The 20,470-nt window shown below is 41.7% G+C and overlaps 1 protein-coding gene and 1 long non-coding RNA gene across 5 annotated transcripts in view; one reads left to right on the top strand and one right to left on the bottom strand.

Annotated features, from left to right (window-relative positions):
• Positions 1 to 20,470, top strand: part of SLC26A4 (solute carrier family 26 member 4) — a 52,857-nt gene that overhangs the window by 15,046 nt on the left and 17,341 nt on the right. For all 4 annotated transcript variants that reach the window (XM_045494449.1, XM_045494448.1, XM_045494447.1 and 1 more), the window contains exons 6-12: positions 90 to 254; positions 8,734 to 8,886; positions 9,538 to 9,620; positions 14,077 to 14,224; positions 15,167 to 15,280; positions 19,100 to 19,177; positions 19,319 to 19,414. In XM_045494449.1, the coding sequence (XP_045350405.1) occupies positions 90 to 254; positions 8,734 to 8,886; positions 9,538 to 9,620; positions 14,077 to 14,224; positions 15,167 to 15,280; positions 19,100 to 19,177; positions 19,319 to 19,414 (837 nt within the window). The remainder of the gene's footprint in view (positions 1 to 89; positions 255 to 8,733; positions 8,887 to 9,537; positions 9,621 to 14,076; positions 14,225 to 15,166; positions 15,281 to 19,099; positions 19,178 to 19,318; positions 19,415 to 20,470) is intronic.
• LOC123606294 lies at positions 16,962 to 18,406 on the bottom strand. The gene is made up of 2 exons (XR_006716218.1): positions 17,225 to 18,406; positions 16,962 to 17,127 (listed from the first exon to the last, which is right to left on the bottom strand). It is a non-coding gene; the product is annotated as an uncharacterized LOC123606294 (long non-coding RNA).

Genomic DNA, 20,470 nt, shown 5'->3' with positions numbered 1-20,470 from the left:
CCAAATGGTGTTGGGTTTAATTTGTTAATAGTTCAAGAGAATTGGTCCTTCTTCCAGGCAAACTTTAACTTCTTTCCTTCTCATACTAGTTGATATTTGGAGCTTTGCAGATCGGATTCATAGTGAGGTACTTGGCAGATCCTTTGGTTGGCGGATTCACAACAGCTGCTGCCTTCCAAGTGCTCGTCTCACAGCTGAAGATCGTTCTCAACGTTTCGACCAAAAACTATAATGGCGTTCTCTCCATTATCTATGTAAGTGTGGCTTTTTACTCCGGAGATGGCTCACGGAGAAAAATCTGTTCTTTTCCTCTGTACCCTGAGTCTGGAGAGCATATGTTCTTCCATGCCATACTTTGGGAAGCCATTGAAAACATTCTTCTCTGAAAGAAAGCAATAGAATCAGGAGTAACATTGAAGACGGCAGATTTTACAAAGCATCGTTCTCAACTGGTCAAAATGGTTCCACAAGTGTCACTGCACTTAAAAATATGAAGGAAAACAAAGTGGTATAGTGAAGTCTGGTGTGGGATGCCACAGACTTGAGTTCCAGTTTCCAAGTGGCCTCTGATAAGTTGAGTGGCCATAGACACATCATGGGGGATAGTGGCTGAAAGCTCAGGTTTAGAGCTGGATCCTGGATTAATATCCTGACTCTTGTATATATTAGTTATATGAGCAAATCACCATACCTCAGTTTCCTTCTCTGCCAATAGAATTAGTAACAATATCTGTATTCATAATTAAGTTAAATAAGGGTGTAAGAGAAGCACTTGGCCCAGAGGCTGACGCATTAACAAGTACTCAAAAAAAGTAGTTAGGTTGAAATTATTATTTCACATTTCAAGGCTTCTTTTTTTATTTGTAAAATGAAATGACTGGAGCTGTAGCTCTAAAGCCCTTTTTAACTGTGAGAGTCCATAAAATGCATAATGTAAATGTCTCAGCAATTATACATGAAAAGGAACATCAGAATCGGAGGTGATCAACATGCAAAAGAGATGCAAAAGAAGGATGTAGATCACACTAATTAGATTTGAAAAAGTTCTTGGATCTAAATCTGTGTTCTATATAAAGCATGCTATTGATGCTTGAAAAATGATAATGATAGTAACATGATGTCATTCTAGCTTGGGGAGGATGATACTATGCCAAATAAATGTGCTAGCCTTGAGAATGGGGTTTCAGTCCTTTACTGACCCACATATTAGCTTCTAAAACAATGTAAGGCCATGTGTTCATATGCAAAAAATTAGTGATGTGGTCAGGAATTTGCTCAATTTCACAACAGTGTCATAATCCCACGTTCTCTATACATTCAACCAATACTGCCGAGTGCCTATTATAAGCCGGATACTGTGCTAAGCAGTGGGAGTAGGTAGAGGAGATAGTATAACCCAGTGATTAATCAGGGACTATTGGGGGTGCCTGGGTGGCTCGGTCGGTTGGGCGGCTGACTTCGGCTCAGGTCATGATCTCACAGCTCTTGAGCTCAAGCCCCGCGTTGGGCTCTGTGCTGACAGCTCAGAGCCCAGAGCCTGCTTCAGATTCCGTGTCTCCCTCTCTCTCTACCCCTCCCATGCTCACTCTCTCTCTCTCTCTCTCTCTTTCAAAAATAAATAAACATTAAACAAATTTAAAAAAAAATCAGGGACTTTGAACTTCAGTAGACTTGAGCTGGAATCTTGGTTCCACTGCCTACTTACTACCCATGTGATTTGGGGCATGTTAAATTTAACATCCTATACACCTCAGTGTCCTCAGTTGTAAAATGGGAATAATAATAGTAGCTGCCTCTTAGCATTGTGAGGAATAAAGGAAAATCTGTGTAAAGCACTTAGCACAATACCTGGCTCTTAGGAAGAGTTCAGCAAATTATTATTATTATTATTGCCATTATTGTTGTTGCTATTACTGTTATCATTATTTTTATGGTGATTAGACCTCCTGGAGCTTAGTGTTCGCTTCTCAAGGACCCAGACTGTTAACACACGCTGTTTTTTGTCACACAGGATTATTTTTGTCATTGTTGCTTTTTTTTGCAACCAGGTCCTTGGTTCATTTTGAAAGCTTCTGAGTCCCTTTCCCTGACAGACTCCCTCGCATTTGCAGTCCCTGGCACATCTTGCTTTTCCTTGCGTTCCCACATTTCCTGCCTGCTGTTCATTCATTTATTCCTTCATTGTCATTCATACAGTTCATCTATTCAATAAATATTTATTGACCACCTCCTATGTGCTAGGAACTAGTTTCTCCCTATACGAATCCACTGACCCCTGAATCCACCAAGAGACCCCTTACTGAGTGTACTCACCTCTTCGTGAACATTGCTTGGGCTGCCTCCACACAGATCACAGGAGGCTCAGGTCGACGGTTAACCTGGTTCCCTGGCCTCTGGGGGACCTCGCCAACAGGAGAATGAAATAGTTCTTCCTGTCTCCTAGGACTATGTTTTACGTTTTATTTTTTAAGTTTTTATTTTAATTCCAGTGTAGTTAACACACAGTGTTATATTAGTTTCAGGTGTACAATGTAGTGATTCAATAATTCTATACATCGCCCCATGCTCATCATGACAAGTGCACTCCTTAATCCCCAGCTCCTATTTTACCCATCCCCCCACCCGCATCCCCTCTTGTAACCGTAAGTTTGTTCTGTACAGTTAAGAATGTGTTTCTTGGTTTGTCTCTTTTTTGACCTTTGCTCATCTGTTTTGTTTCTTAAATTCCACATATGAGGGAAATCATGGTATTTGTCTTTCTCTAAAGTATTTTGCTCAGCATTATTCTCTCTAGCTCCATTCATGTCATTGCAAATGGCAAGATTTCATTCTTTTTTTTGGCTGAGTAACATTCCATTGTATGTATATATACCATCTCTTCTTCTCTTCATCCATTCATCGGTCCATGGACACTTGGGCTGCTTCCATAATTTGGCTATTGTAAATAATGCGACTATAAACACAGGGGTGCATGTATCCCTTTGAATTAGTGTTTTTGTGGGGGTTTTTGGGTAAATACCCAGTAGTGTGATTACTGTATCATAGGGTAATACTATTTCTAACTTTCAGGGGAAACTCCATATTGTTTTCCACAGTGGCTGCACCAGTTTGCATTACAACCAACAGTGCATGAGAGTTCCTTTTTCTCCACATCCTTGCCAACATTTGTTGTTTCTTCTTTGATCTTAGTCATTCTAACAGGTGTGAAGTGATATCTCACTGTGGTTTTGATTTGCATTTCCCTGATGATGAGTGATATTGAGCATCTTATGTATCTTCTTTGGAGAAATGTCTGTCTGTTCATGTCTTCTGCCCATTTTTAAATTAAATTTTTAAATTCTGCCCATATTTTAAATTTATATATTTTGGGTACTAATGCTTTATTGGATATGTCATTTGCAAATATCTTCTCATTTAGTAGGTTGTCTTTCATTTCTGTTGATAGTTTCATTTGCTGTGCAGAAACTTTTTTTTTTTTTTTTTTGTAGTCGCAATAGTTTATTTTTGCTTTTACTTCCCTTACCTCAGGAGACATTTAGAAAAATGTGGCTATTGGGGCGCCTGGGTGGCTCAGTCGGTTAAGCGTCCGACTTCAGCTCAGGTCACGATCTTGCAGTCTGTGAGTTCGAGCCCCTCGTCGGGCTCTGGGCTGACAGCTCAGAGCCTGGAGCCTGCTTCCAATTCTGTGTCTCCCTCTCTCTCTGCCCCTCCCCCGTTCATGCTCTGTCTCTTTCTGTCTCAAAAATAAATAAACGTTTAAAAAAAAAAAAGAAAGAAAAATGTGGATATGGCTGATGTCAGAAATTACTGCCTGGGTTCTCTTCTAGTACTTTTATGGTTTCAAGTCTCCCATTTAGGTCTTTCATCCATTTTGAATTTATTTTTGTATATGGTATAAGAAAGAGGCCCAGTTTCATTTTTTGCACATTGCTGTCCAGTTTTCCAAACACCATTTGTTGAAGAGACTGTTTTTTCTCATTGTAGATTCCTTTCTACTTAGACAAAGATTAATTGATCGTTTAATTGTGGGTTTATTTCTGGGTTTTGTATTCTGTTCCACTGCTCTATGTGTCTGTTTTTATTCCAGTACCATGCTGGTACTTGAACACACGACCCTGAGATCAAGACCTGAGCTGAGATCAAAAGTCAGACGCTTCACTGAGCCACCCAGGTGCCCCAGTACCATGTTGTTTTGATTACTATAGTTTTGTAGTATAAAGTCCCAGTATTGTGATACCTATAGTTTTTTCTTTCTTTTTCAAGATTGCCTTGGCTATTCAGCGTCTTTTGTGGTTCCATACAAATTTTAGGATTGTTTTGTTCCAGTTCTGTGAAAAATAGTGTTGGTATTTTGTTAGGGATTGCATTAAATGTATATATATGGCTTTGGGTAGTAAAGACATTTTAACAGGATTCGTTCTTCCGACCCACAAACATGGTATGTCTTTCCATTTCTTTGTGTCTTTCCTAGGACTACGTTTAAGATGAAGCTTGTTGCAAATGACCCCACTTTGAGACATGGACAAAAGTACCAAGACATACTAGAATAAGGTCAAAAATTGTTTTTAAACCAGACATGATTATTATGTGACTTATGTTCTGTTGAACATTATTCTTGAAGTCTCAGGTTAGAGTATATCATAGAATTTTGAGAGAATTCCTCCAGGCCAGTCAAGTTGGATGAATATATCTCAATCTTCCCTGTGTGATCATGTCTCTAAGCTTGCTCTTCTGAAAAGCAAGGATCAGCAGATTTGGAAAGGGTTGCATAAGAGTTGAATGAACCACTCAGTACCTGAACAGACAATTTCACTTATGACATTACTGGCAGCAATCATTTGTGAAAGAACCCTTCAACAAATGCAGAGTAGTCATGGATTCCGTCCAGGAAAATTTGGAAGATTGTTGTAAGATAATTTCCTTGGCATGTAGTAACTTAACATCCCTTTTGTTATAAGGTTGTACTTTGGATTGTTTCCCTTCCCCAACTCCTCCTAAGAAATAAGGTGATTAATTCAAAGAATTGGAGGAGGAAATATTGGGACAGTATGAAAAACTAAAACTTTAACTAGCAAATGCCAGAGACACTGAATATAGGATGCAGAAGGGGGAATGAAAGGATGCTGGTGGAATTCAGAATTAATAATACTTCTCATCCCACTATGTAGCTACTCAATTGTGTAAGCAAATCACATAGCACATTTAAGAATGAGTATATTGGGGCTCCTGGGTGGCTCAGTCAGTTGAGCAGCTGAATCTTGATTTCAGCTTAGGTCAGGATCTCACAGTTCATGGGATGGAGCCCTGCCTCAGGCTCTGCACTAACAGCACGGAGCCTGCACAAAGCCTGCTTAGGATTCTCTTTCTCCCTCTCTTTCTGCCCCTCCCCTGCTTGCATACATTCTCTCTCTCTCTCTCTCTCTCTCTCTCTCTCTCTCTCAAAATAAATAAACTTTGAACAACTCTATATAAAAAAAAAAACAGTATGTTTTCCTACCATTCACTTTGAATGGCTTGTCTCAATAGACAAAGGAAGAGTTTCTGCTTGCTTACTAAAGTGATACCTACCTCCTCCTTTATTCCTCTAATGAGGAGAAAGACCACACTGAAAAGTTCTGCCCAGATGATGAGGGTGTTGAAAGCCACCATTAAGCTTGAGCAGATTCACTATTCTGAATCTTTTCCATTTTATAAAAATCAAGCCATTATAATAAGGAAAGAACACTTGAAGCTCTAAGGGTTGATCTACATATGAGCAAAAGTTGTTTCTGGTAGGAGGAAATACCTGACTACAAGGGGGTGATTATGACGGGTTTGTTATATTTATAAAGATGAATTAAAAATAAATTTGTCACCAAAAGTTAACTGACAAACTTCTTCATATGTAATATCAGGTATATATTTTTTTTCCTCTGGCTTCATACCCCAAGGTAATGCTAGGCCAAGAAGGAAGAAATTATCTAAGTGAAATGGTCCTAAAATTCTCTGAGCATGGTAGGAAAATAGTATAATATTTTCCATCATGGAAATGATTATTATTATGATTTGAACTATTCAGAATATTAGGTTGAAAGAGGGATTTATATGTGTATCCACCTTTTAAACAAATTTATAAGTATATCCATAGTAATCTAAATTAGAATTAATTTTTAGTACTTTCTTAGAGTCTCGTTTCTATTGTCTTTGAATACAATCTGACTACTTCAGTTTATTTGGGTGAATTTTATTTCCATGTAGACTAAACTTTTTATTGAAGAATTTTTTGGAAGAAATAACTCATATATATGCAACTCATATGTTTATATGCTTGTTTAACGCAATTGTATAATATAAACTGATTTTGTTTTTTGTGACTCATATTACATTTTTAATACGCTAGAAGTGCTTTTTATTCAAAGATCTAAGTGACTCTCATAGATTAAATGGGAATCCAAGAGTGATAATTTTTGTAAGGTGAAAATGTTTCTATGACTGGGGTAGTTATCTGATTGTTTTTAAGTTTGAATTTTCCCCTCTTGAGTTGAAAGTAAACCTTTATTGTGTAGACAGTTAAGTGAAATATTGTATCTAGCTTATGAATTAATGAGGCTTGTCATCAGAAAATTGATGATGTGGAATTTGAGAAACTTAACAGGTGATCATAGGGGAAGGGAAGGAAAAATAAGATATAAACAGAGAAAGAGGAAAACCATAGGAGACTTGTAAATACAGAGAACAAACAGAGGGTTGCTGGAGGGGAGATAGGTGGAGGGGATGGGCTGAATGGGTGATGGGCATTAAGGAGGGCACTTGTTGGGATGAGCACTGGGTGTTATACGTCAGTGATGAATCACTGGGTTCTACTCCTGAAGCCAAGACTACACTGTATGTTAGCTAACTTGAGAATAAAAAAAGAAGGAGAAAGAAAGAAAGCTGATGATGTGAAGGGCCAGACGCAATACCATCATGACTCTGAGGCATGTAGGACTGTTAGCTCCTAGGACAGATGCCCTAAATTCCTGAGTTATTGTGTCTGCTTGTGGTACTCCTCCATTTTCTCTTTTTCACCAGGCTATCACTGGCTTCATCATTTGCTATCAGTGTATCTGCCTCTAGCAATTTTCACTGACTCTGGAAGGCAACGTAAATTTGTTGGTATTGGGTTTAAAGCAAGAGCAAAAATACTCTGAGTGAAAGTCCAAGGGGCTTCCTGCTTGAACTCTCGTTCAAGGACTTGGTGGACGTATTTTGCCGGCATGAAAGCGTCTCTCCTCATTTCCTTACTCTTGAATGTTCTCCAGAGAGTTGGAGTTGCTAGCAAAATGACTGTTAGATCACTTAATGTTTATTATACATAATTGTTACTGGATTGTCATTATAATTATTTTAAATATAGCTTACCTATAAAATTAAGTAACAAATACGTTATAAGTGATCAGATGCTCCATTCCTTTATTTTCATATAAAATATACCTATAAAAGGACCATTTGAAAAAAGTAACCTTCACTTAGAGATTATTTGTCTCAAAGAATTAAAGAATACCTTCCTAAGTCATGCCTTCTATAAAACTCAAGCTGCCGGAACAAAGGTATTAGTGTTCTTCCCTGGGATTCTCCCTTGCTAATCTTCCTTGATTCCCAGAAACCTCCTATTTACAAAACAAAACTAGCTTTTTCTTGGAGTTAACTAGCTTTTTCTTGAGGTGGCTTATCTGTGCACTTGGAACGAGTTGTGTTTTTAAAGTCATCTCAGTTCAAGTTTCAACTAAGTACCAAATTAATTTCCAAAAAAATTATATTTGAACTATATATCAATTCAGTAGCTTTTCTCTGCCATGAAGAATGGATCAATCCCTATGTATCTACATATGAAGTATTCAGGTATTTTTATTACCACCCATATAATTCAGGTTTGGGAAGAGTTTTAGCTAAAATACTGGCTAATTGGGACTTTTGGGTTTATCAGTTTTTAATCTCAATAATACCACATCAACATTGTGAAATTAGGTCACTTAATAGCCCCTGTAAAACCACTTTAAGATATAAACTTTAAAAACTTTTCTGCAAGTGGGGTACCTGGGTGGCTCAGTTGGTTAAGCGTCTGACTCTGGATTTTGGCTCAGGTCATGATCTCACAGTTTGTAAGTTCGAGCCCTGCATGGAGCCTGTTTGGGATTCTCTCTCTCTCTCTCTCTCTCTCTCTCTAAATAAGTGAATAAACATTAAAACTTTTATGCAAATAAAATTCAACATATAATGATTTTTTTCTTTTAAAACATCTCATTGTAAAAAATGCAGATAAAAATTAAAAGGTAGACATCACCCATGGTTTTACCACTCCAATTAACCATCACTAATAACTTGGTACATATATATCAAATACTGGCTGTTTTTAATGGTCTCTGTGTTAGCCAACACATTTTTATGATTTTATGTGAAATTCTTTTTTTTTTTTTTTTAATTTTTTTTTCAACGTTTTAATTTATTTTTGGGACAGAGAGAGACAGAGCATGAACGGGGGAGGGGCAGAGAGAGAGGGAGACACAGAATCGGAAACAGGCTCCAGGCTCTGAGCCATCAGCCCAGAGCCCGACGCGGGGCTTGAACTCACGGACCGTGAGATCGTGACCTGGCTGAAGTCGGACGCTTAACCGACTGCGCCACCCAGGCGCCCCTATGTGAAATTCTTAAGTGCTTTCGATGATGATATGATTTTTCACATGGGAAGAATATAAAATTATTTTCTTTTTACAGACTCTGATTGAGATGTTTCAAAATATTGGCCACACCAATCTTGCTGATTTTATTGCTGGATTACTCACCATTATCATCTGTATGGCAGTTAAGGAAGTAAATGATCGATTTAAGCACAAAATTCCAGTCCCTATTCCTATAGAAGTAATTGTGGTAAGTAAAACATGTAATTAGAAAATTCAGCATTAATTGGTTTGACAAGAAAGAAGTCGTAATATATATATGATATTGTAGTATGTATATCTATATATCTACATATCGAGTAATATATGTATATATGACAATGGAATATTACTGAGCCATAAAAAAGAATGAGATCCTGCCATTTGCAACAACATGGATGGAGCTAGAGAGTATAAGCTAAGTGAAATAAGTCAGTCAGAGAAAGACAAATACTATGTGGAATTTAAGAAACAAAACAAATGAACAAACAAAGAAAAATACAAACAAAAAAAACCCCCTGGAATCTTAAATACAGAGAACAAACTGGTGGTTGGCAGAAGGGGGGGGGGATGGGTAAAATCGATACAGGGGAAAATAAGAGCACTCTTATCTTGACGAGCACGATGTAAAGTATAGAAAAGTTGAACCATGATATTGTACACCTGAAACTAGTATAACACCATATGTTAATTATACTTGGATAAAAGAAAGAAAGAAAGAAAGAAAGAAATAAGGAAAGAAGGAAAGAAAGAAAGAAGCCAACAGGGAAGACTTCCCAATGAGGAGACAAAAAATAAAAATAAAAAAGGAGTTGTTAAAACATGGAGGGTTTTTTTTTAACCTCTTTTGTTTTATTTTCAGACAATAATTGCTACAGCCATTTCATATGGAGCCAACCTGGAAAAAAATTACAATGCTGGCATTGTTAAATCCATCCCACGGGGGTGAGTGCGGACTTCCTCTTAGGCAATACTAATATATTAAGTCAGAATTTTCTATTTAAAGGAAACCTTTTATTATAAGCCTCATTTCATTGGTGCTCCCTCAATAGTCTTCTTTGTGTGTGATCTTAAAGAAACACCCAGTTGTGCAAACTGTCAGTGTGTGTGTCGATAAAGTTTAAGCCATTTGTTTCAAAGCAGCTCCCATACCCTCTGTCTTTTTCTTCATTTTCTTAAAATATGGCAGGACATGTACAGTTACCACCAGACTCCTGATTTAAGCTCGTATGTAGAATTGCAATATGATATAAATAGAATCATGGTTAGTAACATTTATTACACTGAGAACAATCTGTTTAAGGAATAAGGGACATCTGGCTTAACTTCTCTTGCATTTAGTTTAATCAATCTTAAATAATAATTATGTCACTTGTTCCCATGAATAAAACTCATTATCTTCAAGGGAAGGTTTATATATGTTTGGTAGTTCGGTGAGTTAGAAGAGTAAAGAGCAGAGTTCCTTTGTCCACTTCTGTCACCGTCTAGATGGGTGACAGAGGGCAGGGGGCAGGGGCTCCTATAAAAAAAGGACAATGACCACTGCTGAATTCTTAACTCAAACTTATTCTGCTATGCCAACAAGATCTCTCAGAAGATGCACTGAATGGCCCAGTACACTTTGCTGTAATTTTATCATATGGCATTAAAAAGGAGGCCCAAAGGTTTATTAGATTGGAAACACTAACTTCTAGCAATTATGACCAGTCTTACTGTTAGATAGGCAACAAGTACTAGTTTCCCTTTCTTATTATTTATTTTGAGAGAGAGAAAGAGTGAGCGAGAGAGAGAGAGAGAATGAGAACGAGTGGGGGAGGGGCAGAGAAGGGGGGGACAGAGGATCCGTGGGGCTGGAACTCACAAATCTCGAGATCAGGACCTGAGCCGAAATCAAGAGTTGGACACTTGGGGCTCCTGAGTGGCTCAGTCGGTTAAGCGTCCAACTTCGGCTTGGGTCATGATCTCACGGTCCGTGAGTTCGAGCCCCGCGTCGGGCTCTGTGCTGACAGCTCAGAGCCTGGAGCCTGTTTCAGATTCTGTGTCTCCCTCTCTCTCTGACCCTCCCCCATTCATGCTCTGTCTCTGTCTCAAAAATAAATAAAAACGTTAAAAAAATTAAAAAAAAAAAAAGAGTTGGACGCTTAATCGACTGAGCCACCCAGATGCTCCCCACCACCCATTTTTTTTTTTTTTTAAATTACTTTCCAAAGGTGTTTCATCAAGTGATTCTTATGACCAATGTTTTGGTAATGAATCCTGATGCTGGAAGACATTTTGTGATAAAAGATGTAATGTGGTTATTTGCGGTCTTACAGTATTTTCATGATTTGAGTGGTTATAAAACAACTACATAAGACATATATTTTATGGATCCTTTTTGTCAGGCTTCCTAAGATGTAACACTTAGAGGCGGTCCACAGCAAATGCCCTGTGCCATAAATGCATGTTCCATGAATAGGTTTGAGGAACTCATTTTTGCTGCCCTCAGTCCTCCTTTCTGGCCCTGTCCAGGGCTTTCCTCACCGCTGTCCTCCTGAAGTGGATCTCTCTAGCCCCCTTGGCCCTTGGGTTGAGTCATGTTGACTCCTCTCACAGACCACCTGGTGTAGTTTGCTGCAGCCCAACAGGGCCACTGAAGGGGGCAGGAGCTAGGGGAAAGACTACTCAAGAAGTCAGTAGAAGATGTCCAGCCAGGGCCCCAAGTGAGTGACTTGGGGCAGAAAATTGCCACTGCTAAGATCCTGCAAGGCACTACAAAAGCATGGCAGGTGAATGGCAGATTTAGGGTCTCCCCACATTTACTGAGTACTCACTATGTGCGTAGGTACTAATTACTTACACATACCATACTTCCTTTACTCCTTCCAATAACCTTATGAGAAGAGTATATAGTTCCCATTTGATAGCTAAAGAAACTGGGACTTTGTAAGTTTAAATAATATGCCCAAAGTCAGAGAGTTACTTACAGAGTGATGGAGCCAGCATTCGGGTTCTTTGATTTCAAGTCCCTGAACATTGTGACCTTGGGGAATCAAGGCCCTGGTAGAAGGATCTGGAATTGGAGAAGTAGGCAGCCAGGCAGGCAGTGGGCATCAGGTTGCAATCAAAACGGAACTCTTTGCAGGACTGGAAAGTTATCCCAACAGACCTAATTACCTGAAGGAGGGTTGGTTGGGTCTCAGGAACGAGTCAGAAGCCTGGTTTTAAAAAGTAAGGTCCAAGCTTATGTCTAGATAAGTGGAGGTGTGATGCCGGGTCACTCAAGGGCTGGATCAGGGTTTCGAACATCCCATATTTCTACATATAATATCCATTCCCAAGCCTACCTGTGGTCAGGATGGGATGTGGGAGGAAAGGAGTCTGGAAGTAACCTCGCCTGTAGGGAGAAACAAGGCCTACAGAGGCAGAGAACCAGACAGATCTTGGTACAAAGGAAATCAACATTACCTGGACCCTTCTAAATGACCTTGAGCAAGTCATTTCACTTTTCTGAGCCTCAGTTCCCTTACCAACAAAAGGAGAGAAGTAGATTCAAAAATTTCTAGGATATTGGATTAGGATATTAATTTGGATAATATTAGGATATTAGCAGCTCTAAATTTCTATGGTTTTCTATAACAATCTTATTTCTGTTTTAGCACTTCCCTCTAATTAGAGGGGGGGAAATGTAGTTCCCTATTAAAGGAAACTCTGGGGGCACCTGGGTGGCTCAGTCAGCTAAGTGTCCAACTTCGGCTCAGGTCATGATCTCACAGCTCGTGAGTTTGAGCTCCGCATTGGGCTCTGTGCTGACCACTCAGATCCTGGTGCCTGCTTCGGATTCTGTGTCTCGCTCTCTCTGCTCCTCCCCTGCTCACACTCTGTGTGTCTCTCTCTCAAAAATAAATAAACATTAAAAAAATGTTTTTAAAGGAAACTCAGACATAAGTGAGCTAGGTGAGGGAGATTGTTTTAGTGGGTTTTGTTTGTTTGTTTGTTTGTTTTGAAGGTTTTTGGCTTAGGGACTTCTGGATATATACTCTATGGATAGTCATCAAGATACAGGTACATGAAAGTCATTCTCTCAATATTCAGATTTGGGGACAACTGTAGCATTATAAACTTATAGCTTTCTTTCTTTGTTTTTTCTTTCCTTCCTTCTTTTCCGCCTTCCTGCCTTCCTGCCTTCCTGCCTTCCTACCTTCCTTCTTTTCAAATAGCCTTTTACACCCAACATGGGGCTTGAACTCATGATCCTAAGATTAAGAGTCACATGCTCTATGGATTGAGCCAGCCAGGCGCCCCTAAGCTTATTTCTTTACATGGTTTGTAGAATAGCTCTAGTTTGTCAAACAGTAGTCATTCAACCCCACAGTCATTGAGAAGTCTTAGTCATTGTGATGATGGATCATTCTGATAACTACATAAATTTAATCTTTTCTGGACTCAAGAAGATTTTAAATATCATAGCTCTTAAGATATGGAAAATCTTTTTTTTCTTTTTAATTTTTTAAATTAAAAAATTTTTTAATGTTTATTTTTGAGAGAGAGAGACAGCATGAACAGGGAAGGGCAAAGAGAAAGAGGGAGACAGAATCTGAAACAAGCTCCAGGCTCTGAGCTGTCACCACAGAGCCTGGTGTAGGGCTTGAACCCATGAACTGTGAGATCATGACCTGAGCCAAAGTTGGATCCTCAACTGACTGAGCTACCCAAGTGCCCCTTTAATTTTTTTTTTTTTTAAGAGAGCAGGGGGGAAGGGTAGAGGGAGAGAGAGAGAGAGAAAAAGAGAGGGACGGAGGGAGGGAGAGAATCTTAAACAGGCTTCATGCTCAGTGCAGAGCCCTATCTATGTGGGGCTCAATCCCATAACCCTGGGATCATTCCCTGAGCCAAAATCAAGAGTGGGACACTTAACTGACTGAGACACCCAGGCATCCCAAGATATGGATTTTCTATGTAGGTCTTTCTTTCAGCATCTTATATTGTTTGTCTCTTTAATAGACCTGACATCTCTTCGTATGCAGAAAATCTTATTTTATGGCCAGACTATCTTTTAAATTCAAAGACCTTTAAGATAAAAGTGCGTAAGGGGAAACACTAATGTGTGAAATGGCATGGCATGGGATTGTGTGATATTATAGGATCCATAACGACAGGCTTATTCATGTCAGAAGTCTGGATAAGGCAGCGTTTGTAAGCTCTCAAAGAGGGGCAGAGAAGTCAGCCAGTGAGACAGCACCAGCTTCTAACTAAAAATTGTAAAAGCAATGCCACCACTTACTTGTCTCCTGCTTTTTGCCCTTAGGATCCAGCCCTTTCGCGTCTGACTCGGGGGTTGGGTGGATATAGCATCTGGCGAGGTAGGAACAGAGAATTATGGTCAAATGCTCACTGCAGTTTTCGTTTAAAAACTCTCTAGGTTTTTGCCTCCTGTACTTCCACCTGTGAGCTTGTTTTCCGAGATGTTGGCTGCATCGTTTTCCATCGCCGTGGTGGCCTATGCTATTGCAGTGTCTGTAGGAAAAGTATATGCCATCAAGTATGATTACACCATCGACGGGAACCAGGTATGGTCCCCCGTGTGCTGAATCACTTTTGTAGGGCTGAAGACAAGAAAAAAGCATAAACAGGGTAGATTCTGTTGTCTGCTAAGGAAGGGATTGGTCCCTCTCGCTAGCCCTTATCAAGCTAGGGTTTCCCTCTTAAGCATGCGAATTCGAAATTAATTGGAAACAGGCATGTTGTATCTCTTTCCTTTTTAAGAAGTTGAAGTAACCCGAACTTTAAGAGTTAATTTAGTCAGGTCATAAATAACATTCAAAGCTAACGTGTTGGGTCAGCCTAAGATTTCTTCATGCAGTCCGGGCTCCCCTGGTATATTTTATTTAATGGCACCTATAGTATGGCAAAACAATGCAACAAACCCCATCGATGGGAGTTGTGACCACCTTAAATTGAGGTGGCTCATTGCAATTAATACACACAAACCTTTTTTGTAGGCATATGCTACGTTCGTTGCAAAATGAGCCGGTTTTAGATTGCTCACAAATCTGTCAGTGTGGTTTGTTTTTGAAAACACAGCATAGCAGTCACAGCAGCTCAATGATTAGTGGTCAGGCAGAATCATGGCCATCCTAGTCATAATATGCTTCCCAGCAAACATCCAACCACAGAAGAAACGCTTTATGTGCGAACAGAACAATGTTTTCTGCGAGAGCTACAGATACACCACTCGCCAGGAAGGGAAGTCAGCATTTTAACCAGTGACTATTCCTTAGCAATCTTAAAAATGATTGAGAGCCGTGAGGCCTCTCTTAGACTCTGTGGAGCCCCAAGTCCTGAATGCCTTTCAAGACCTCCAAGCACTTTTAATGGGAAAGATTAAATTGGGGCTACCAGACAGGGTGGTCTGGGGAGTTTGCTTTCTTATTATTCTTCCTTACACGGTTGGCGAGGGTCTTGCAAAGATTGTATGTGTTCGCATCACTGCCACCCGGTCTCTGCCTTAGGAATTCATTGCCTTTGGGATCAGCAACATCTTCTCGGGATTCTTCTCTTGTTTTGTGGCCACCACCGCCTTGTCCCGCACCGCTGTCCAGGAGAGCACAGGGGGAAAGACACAGGTATGGAACAGCGGCGTGGTGGCTTGTGTCTCCTGCAAGGGATGAGCCGGGGAAGTGGCTCTCAGGAAGGCTGGCAGGAGAAGTCAGCAAGGGGATTACCTTGGATACATAGGTTTGTGCCTCCTTGATCCGGCTCCCCGCCCAAATCTTCTTCACATTTATGGTTCCCTAAAGCACAAATTCTCAAATTAATCTCTTTGTGTCACTGCTCAGCTGGCAGAGAGCTATACTTACCTGCTTGTCCAGGGACAAAAACAACTGACAAGGAATCAGTAATGAAAAATACTGATTTTTATCTATTTGTTATCTGGGGATAAAGAAGGCCTAGTGAAAGCACGTCATGGCTTAGGAGGTATTATATTTTCAGGAAAATCAAAAGTGTCTGTCTACATTTCCTTTACAAGGATCAGGAACTTCCTCCAGAGGCCTTTGGGCCCACAGAACAAGTTTGTTGGCCAAGAGTATTGTTGTCATAACATTTCGGCATTTCTTCTGGAGTACAACCTGTGTTCCTGAAGTTCAGAACGTGGGTTTAAGTTGTCGCCTTCACAAAGTGACCCCAAATCCCTGAATAACCCTGCCTTCCACAGGCCAGAAAGCTCAGGAGCCGTTCTCAAAGGCTCTCTTTTCTAGCAGGAAATGGGGTCAGAGAGGCCCAAATAGGTGGATGGGGGCATGGGACAGGCTCAGGGGTGGTGTTTCTGCCATGCCTGGAGGGCTTTCCCCTCCCCACACACAGCTATTATTTAAGAGTAAAAAGTGTAATGAGGCTATAAAGGAGAACAACAAATCCAAAGGCAGTACCCTTAACGGTCTTCAGACAGGGTTTTATAAAAGAGATGGGCTGAGAAAACTAGTGACTCCCTGCGGTGGCCCAGGGGGAGCTTTGTCCCCCCCAGGCACACATGATGCTCCCTTTCCATTTATAATGGATCTCTGTGCCGGATTTGGAAGAATGAGCCTCTACCAGTTTCTTGGCTCCAGCGGAACAAAATTTAATTTTAATTTTCAGAATTTTGCTTTAAAAAAAAAATGTTTATTTATATTTGAGAGAGTGTAAGTGGGGGAGGGCAAAGAGAGGATCTGAAGTGGGCTCTGTGCTGACAGTAGTGAGCTGGAGGTGGGGCTCGAACTCATGAGCTGTGAGGTCAACCTGAGTCGAAGTCGGACGCTCAACCGACTTAGCCACCCGGGTGCCCCTAAAATTTTGCTTTTAATAATTGAATATCCTTTTTCGGGGGCTTGGGGATGCGAACACTTCTCGCTCTGAGGGAGCAGGTAAGACAGCGCAGCCCTTGCCAAGAGGCAGAGCCGTGCTCTGAGGTCCCCAGGGAAGAGGCCGGAGGGGACTCCAGAGCTGCCCCCGTGTTCAGGCGGCTGTCAGCACGCGGGTCCCTGCGGCTTTCACCTGAGCCGGGGCATTGACAGACTCCCGTGGCAGCATGCGGGTGCGGGCAGGTCCCCAAGTGGTGAGGTCCACTCTCCTGCTGTTGCCCTCCAGCCTCCGAGGAGGCACGGGCCAGCCACCCCAGGAAGAATGCCCGTGTAAAGTGATGCCTTGGCAGAGGTCTGGGGGTAATGGTGTTCTGGTAAGCTGACACCTGCCGTCACACACTGGCAGGTATTATATTTAGAAATGAAGGATGCCAGGATTTCAGTAGTGAAGAACGAAGCAAGCACAGACGTGACTTGCTCTTTAATTACTGAAATGTATACTAAGTTCAGGGTTAAAAGTCTAATAGCCTGGACTACAATCCAGGGACTCACAAACACACACACTGGCAGCTCTTCCCTCGTTGTGTGGCTTCTCATGTTTTCTCTGATGCTGGGACCTCAGTTTTCAGCATCTATAAAATGGGAGGATTAATCATATCCCCCTCATAGGGATGTTGTGAGGATTTAAAAAACAAACACATGCCACGTTTGTAAGGTGCTGGCACATACCTGTAAACGCTTAGTGTTCCCGTCATTAACTCCTCACGATAGGAAAAGCATCTTGGTACCTGTGATGCATATACTGTGCCCTGACGCAGAAGAAACACCCCGGCGAATACTTCCTGAATGAACGAATGGAATAATGAGGGTTAGTGACCGTTAACTGTCTGCAGCACATCCTCAGATTGTAGAAGAGCTGAACATTGCAACCTGTTGTTTCTTTCACCCCCATCGGACTCCTACTGACTCACTAAAAAGTAATTCTGATTGCAAACTTCCCTCAGCTCCGATTACCTTCTCACTTGTAACAGAATAATTAATTTTCTAGCGACTGAATGTGCTCATAGATATAAAATGTACAGCACCTCCCACAAACCAGCCTGATAGAGTGAGTGCATGTAATGGACCCCTCGCAGATTTTAATATAGCTACCAAAATTCGTCCCGGTCCCCATAATTGGCGGCTTAGTGTTGCATATATTTGGCGAGTGGGTGGGCATTCCCCTCGACATGGGCTGTCATCTCTGTCCCCAGATCTCCCTTTCCTTTAGCAATTCACAGAGCCCTACATCCACGGTAAGGTGCAAGTGGCTCATGATAGACAACAATGTTGGCTAAGCGATTGTATGGAAGAAAGGAAGGAAGGGAGGGAAGAAGGGAGGACATCAGCTGCTACGCTTAGAGAGGTGAGGGAAAACCACCAAGGCATGGGCATCCTGGAGCCGTGGTGCTAACGGGCAGCAAAGAGCCTAACAGAGGGCTCTGAATGTACAAAGCATCCAGATGTGCACAGCCCATCATTTGCATGGTGTTGCCTCAGGCTGAGGTAACCACGGTGGGAACCTGAATGATCAGTCTGCCAGGTGGAAAGACGGCGGCTATGAAATTTCCTGTGGTTTTCAGATCTCCTACGTATGTTGGCTTTATCTGTCTCTTTCAGCTCACACCTCCAGTACCAGGCGGCCCCCTGCGCCCGGTACAATCTTCCCTGTTGCTTCTTCTCTCGTGGCTTTGCTTCTGGTGCCCTGTCTCCTTTTCTCCTTTGTTTCAGAGCTTCTGGTCTTCACCTCGGCCAGGTGCCAGCTGTCTCAGCAGAGAGTTCATTGGTCAGCTAACCAAACCAGAGAATAGCCCCACCCCCTCAGCCTCTCTCCTAACTATTTACGGATCTTAGGAGAGCTTTGTTTTGCCAGCGAAGGTAACGTTTCTGAAGGTCCTTTAACCCCTGCTGTTGTCCCGTCATCACTCGGGCTGCTGGGGGGCAAAACTCTTGAGCCTGCGCCCAGTCCCGGGACTGTTGGAGGAGGCAGGGGGTATGGTCCCACTCCTCATTATGCTCCTGTAGCATTTTGAATTTGCAGAAGGGCCGGTACACTTATTTTCTCTGAGACTTCTGTGCAAATCGGTGCCGTCCGTACGATGTGTTATCAGAATAACTGCTATTATGACTACTGCTTCAGTAATGTGGAGGAATTAGATGTGTGCCTTGGGAATTTATTGTCCAAGAACATTCATGATCTGTTGTTGCGGCAGGGGAGAGGTCCATATTTCCCGCTAAGGCAAATAATTACAAGTGTGGCCTCCCCACCTGACACCAAGGCTATAGGTCTGTAATACATCCAGGCCCAGCCGGCTTTCCCTTAGCAAGCTCAGGCTTCACGTTTTCTTTAATTTCCCTGCCATAGCTACCATATATACGTTTCCCGTTTTTCCTTCAGTTGTGTAGAGTTGTAAGAAATAATTCTCATCTGTCTCAACGGTACTGAGCAGAAGGGGGGAGGCAGGGAGGTGCACCCACGGCCAGGCTCTCCTGCACACATCCAGCAAGCTGGAAGACACGAGGGAGAGGGATGGACCCCGTTCATGGGAGGTGTGTGTCTTTCAGATTGCCGGCATCATCTCGGCTGGGATTGTGATGGTCGCCATTGTTGCCCTGGGGAAGCTGCTGGAACCCTTGCAGAAGGTATAACCCTGCTTCCCAACAGCCCGATTGCATAATTTCTCTTCACTGCTCTGTCACCAGAGAAGTAACAGGAGATTTACAGATCCTCACATGGAAGACCATTCCCCTGAATAACACAGCCTTCCCTGTCCCTCTTGACAGTCGGTCTTGGCAGCTGTTGTAATCGCCAACCTGAAAGGGATGTTTATGCAGGTGTGTGACATTCCTCGTCTGTGGAGACAGAATAAGATCGATGCCGTAAGTCACTGGCTGCCCATTTTTGTCTGAAATGTTTGTTTCTTATGTGCTTCCTGCCGCATCACTATGTCCCCTTCTCTCCTCAATCTCACCTGCGCCTTGGGACTCCCAGAGCGGAAATTAGAATCGGATGGATAAGCCAAAGCCTGCCAGGTGAATCAAGCTTTGGGAAGGTCCTGTATCCCTGGGAAGATGTATTTCCATCTAGGAAGAATCCCACATAAACACATTAAACACCAGACCAAATAAACACATTACAAAAAATAATAAAAAGAAATGAGCTTTCTAAAAAAAAAATAATAAAAATGAAAAAATAAAAATAAATTAAAAAAATAAAAATAAACCCCTCTGTAATATAGAAGGACAAACGAAACTCAAACAAAGAAAAACCAAAATACAAAACCCTTATTGAGTTTAACTCTGACCAAAGTAACCTTCAGAACTGTTCTGAGGAACCATAAAAGCCAGAAACTAACTGGGTGCCTGGGTGGCTCAGTCGGTTGAACCTCCAACTCTTTTTTTTAATGTTTATTTATTTTTTAGAGAGAGAGAGAGCCCAAATGGGGTTGGGGCAGAGAGAGAGAAACAGAGGGAGGGAGAAGGAGACACAGAATCTGACAGGCTCCAGGCTCTGAGCTGTTAGCACAGAGCCTGACACAGAACTTGAACTCCCAGACCGTGAGATCATGACCTGAGCTGAAGATGGATGCTTAACCAACTGAGCCACCCAGGCACCCTGAGCCTCCGACTCTTGATTTCGGCTCAGGTCATGATCTCAATGGTTTGTGGGATACAGCCCCACGCTGGGCTCTGCCTTGACAGCACTGAGCCTGCTTGGGGTTCTCTCCCTCTCTCTCTGCCCCTACCCTGTTTGTGCTCTCTCTCTCTCTCTCTCTCAAAATAAATAAATAAACATTTTCTAAAAATTAAAAAAATAAATAAAATCTTTAAGAAATGTGGGAACATAAAATAATGCTATGCAGTCATATTTGCTTGTACTTGCAAAGCTACTGGTGAAAAGTGTGCACATGTACATGCACACAGACAGATGGAAAT

This window comes from Leopardus geoffroyi, chromosome A2, assembly GCF_018350155.1.
Source record: "Leopardus geoffroyi isolate Oge1 chromosome A2, O.geoffroyi_Oge1_pat1.0, whole genome shotgun sequence".
Taxonomy (NCBI): Eukaryota; Metazoa; Chordata; class Mammalia; order Carnivora; family Felidae; genus Leopardus; species Leopardus geoffroyi.
This window is presented reverse-complemented; position numbering and strand designations above follow the sequence as displayed.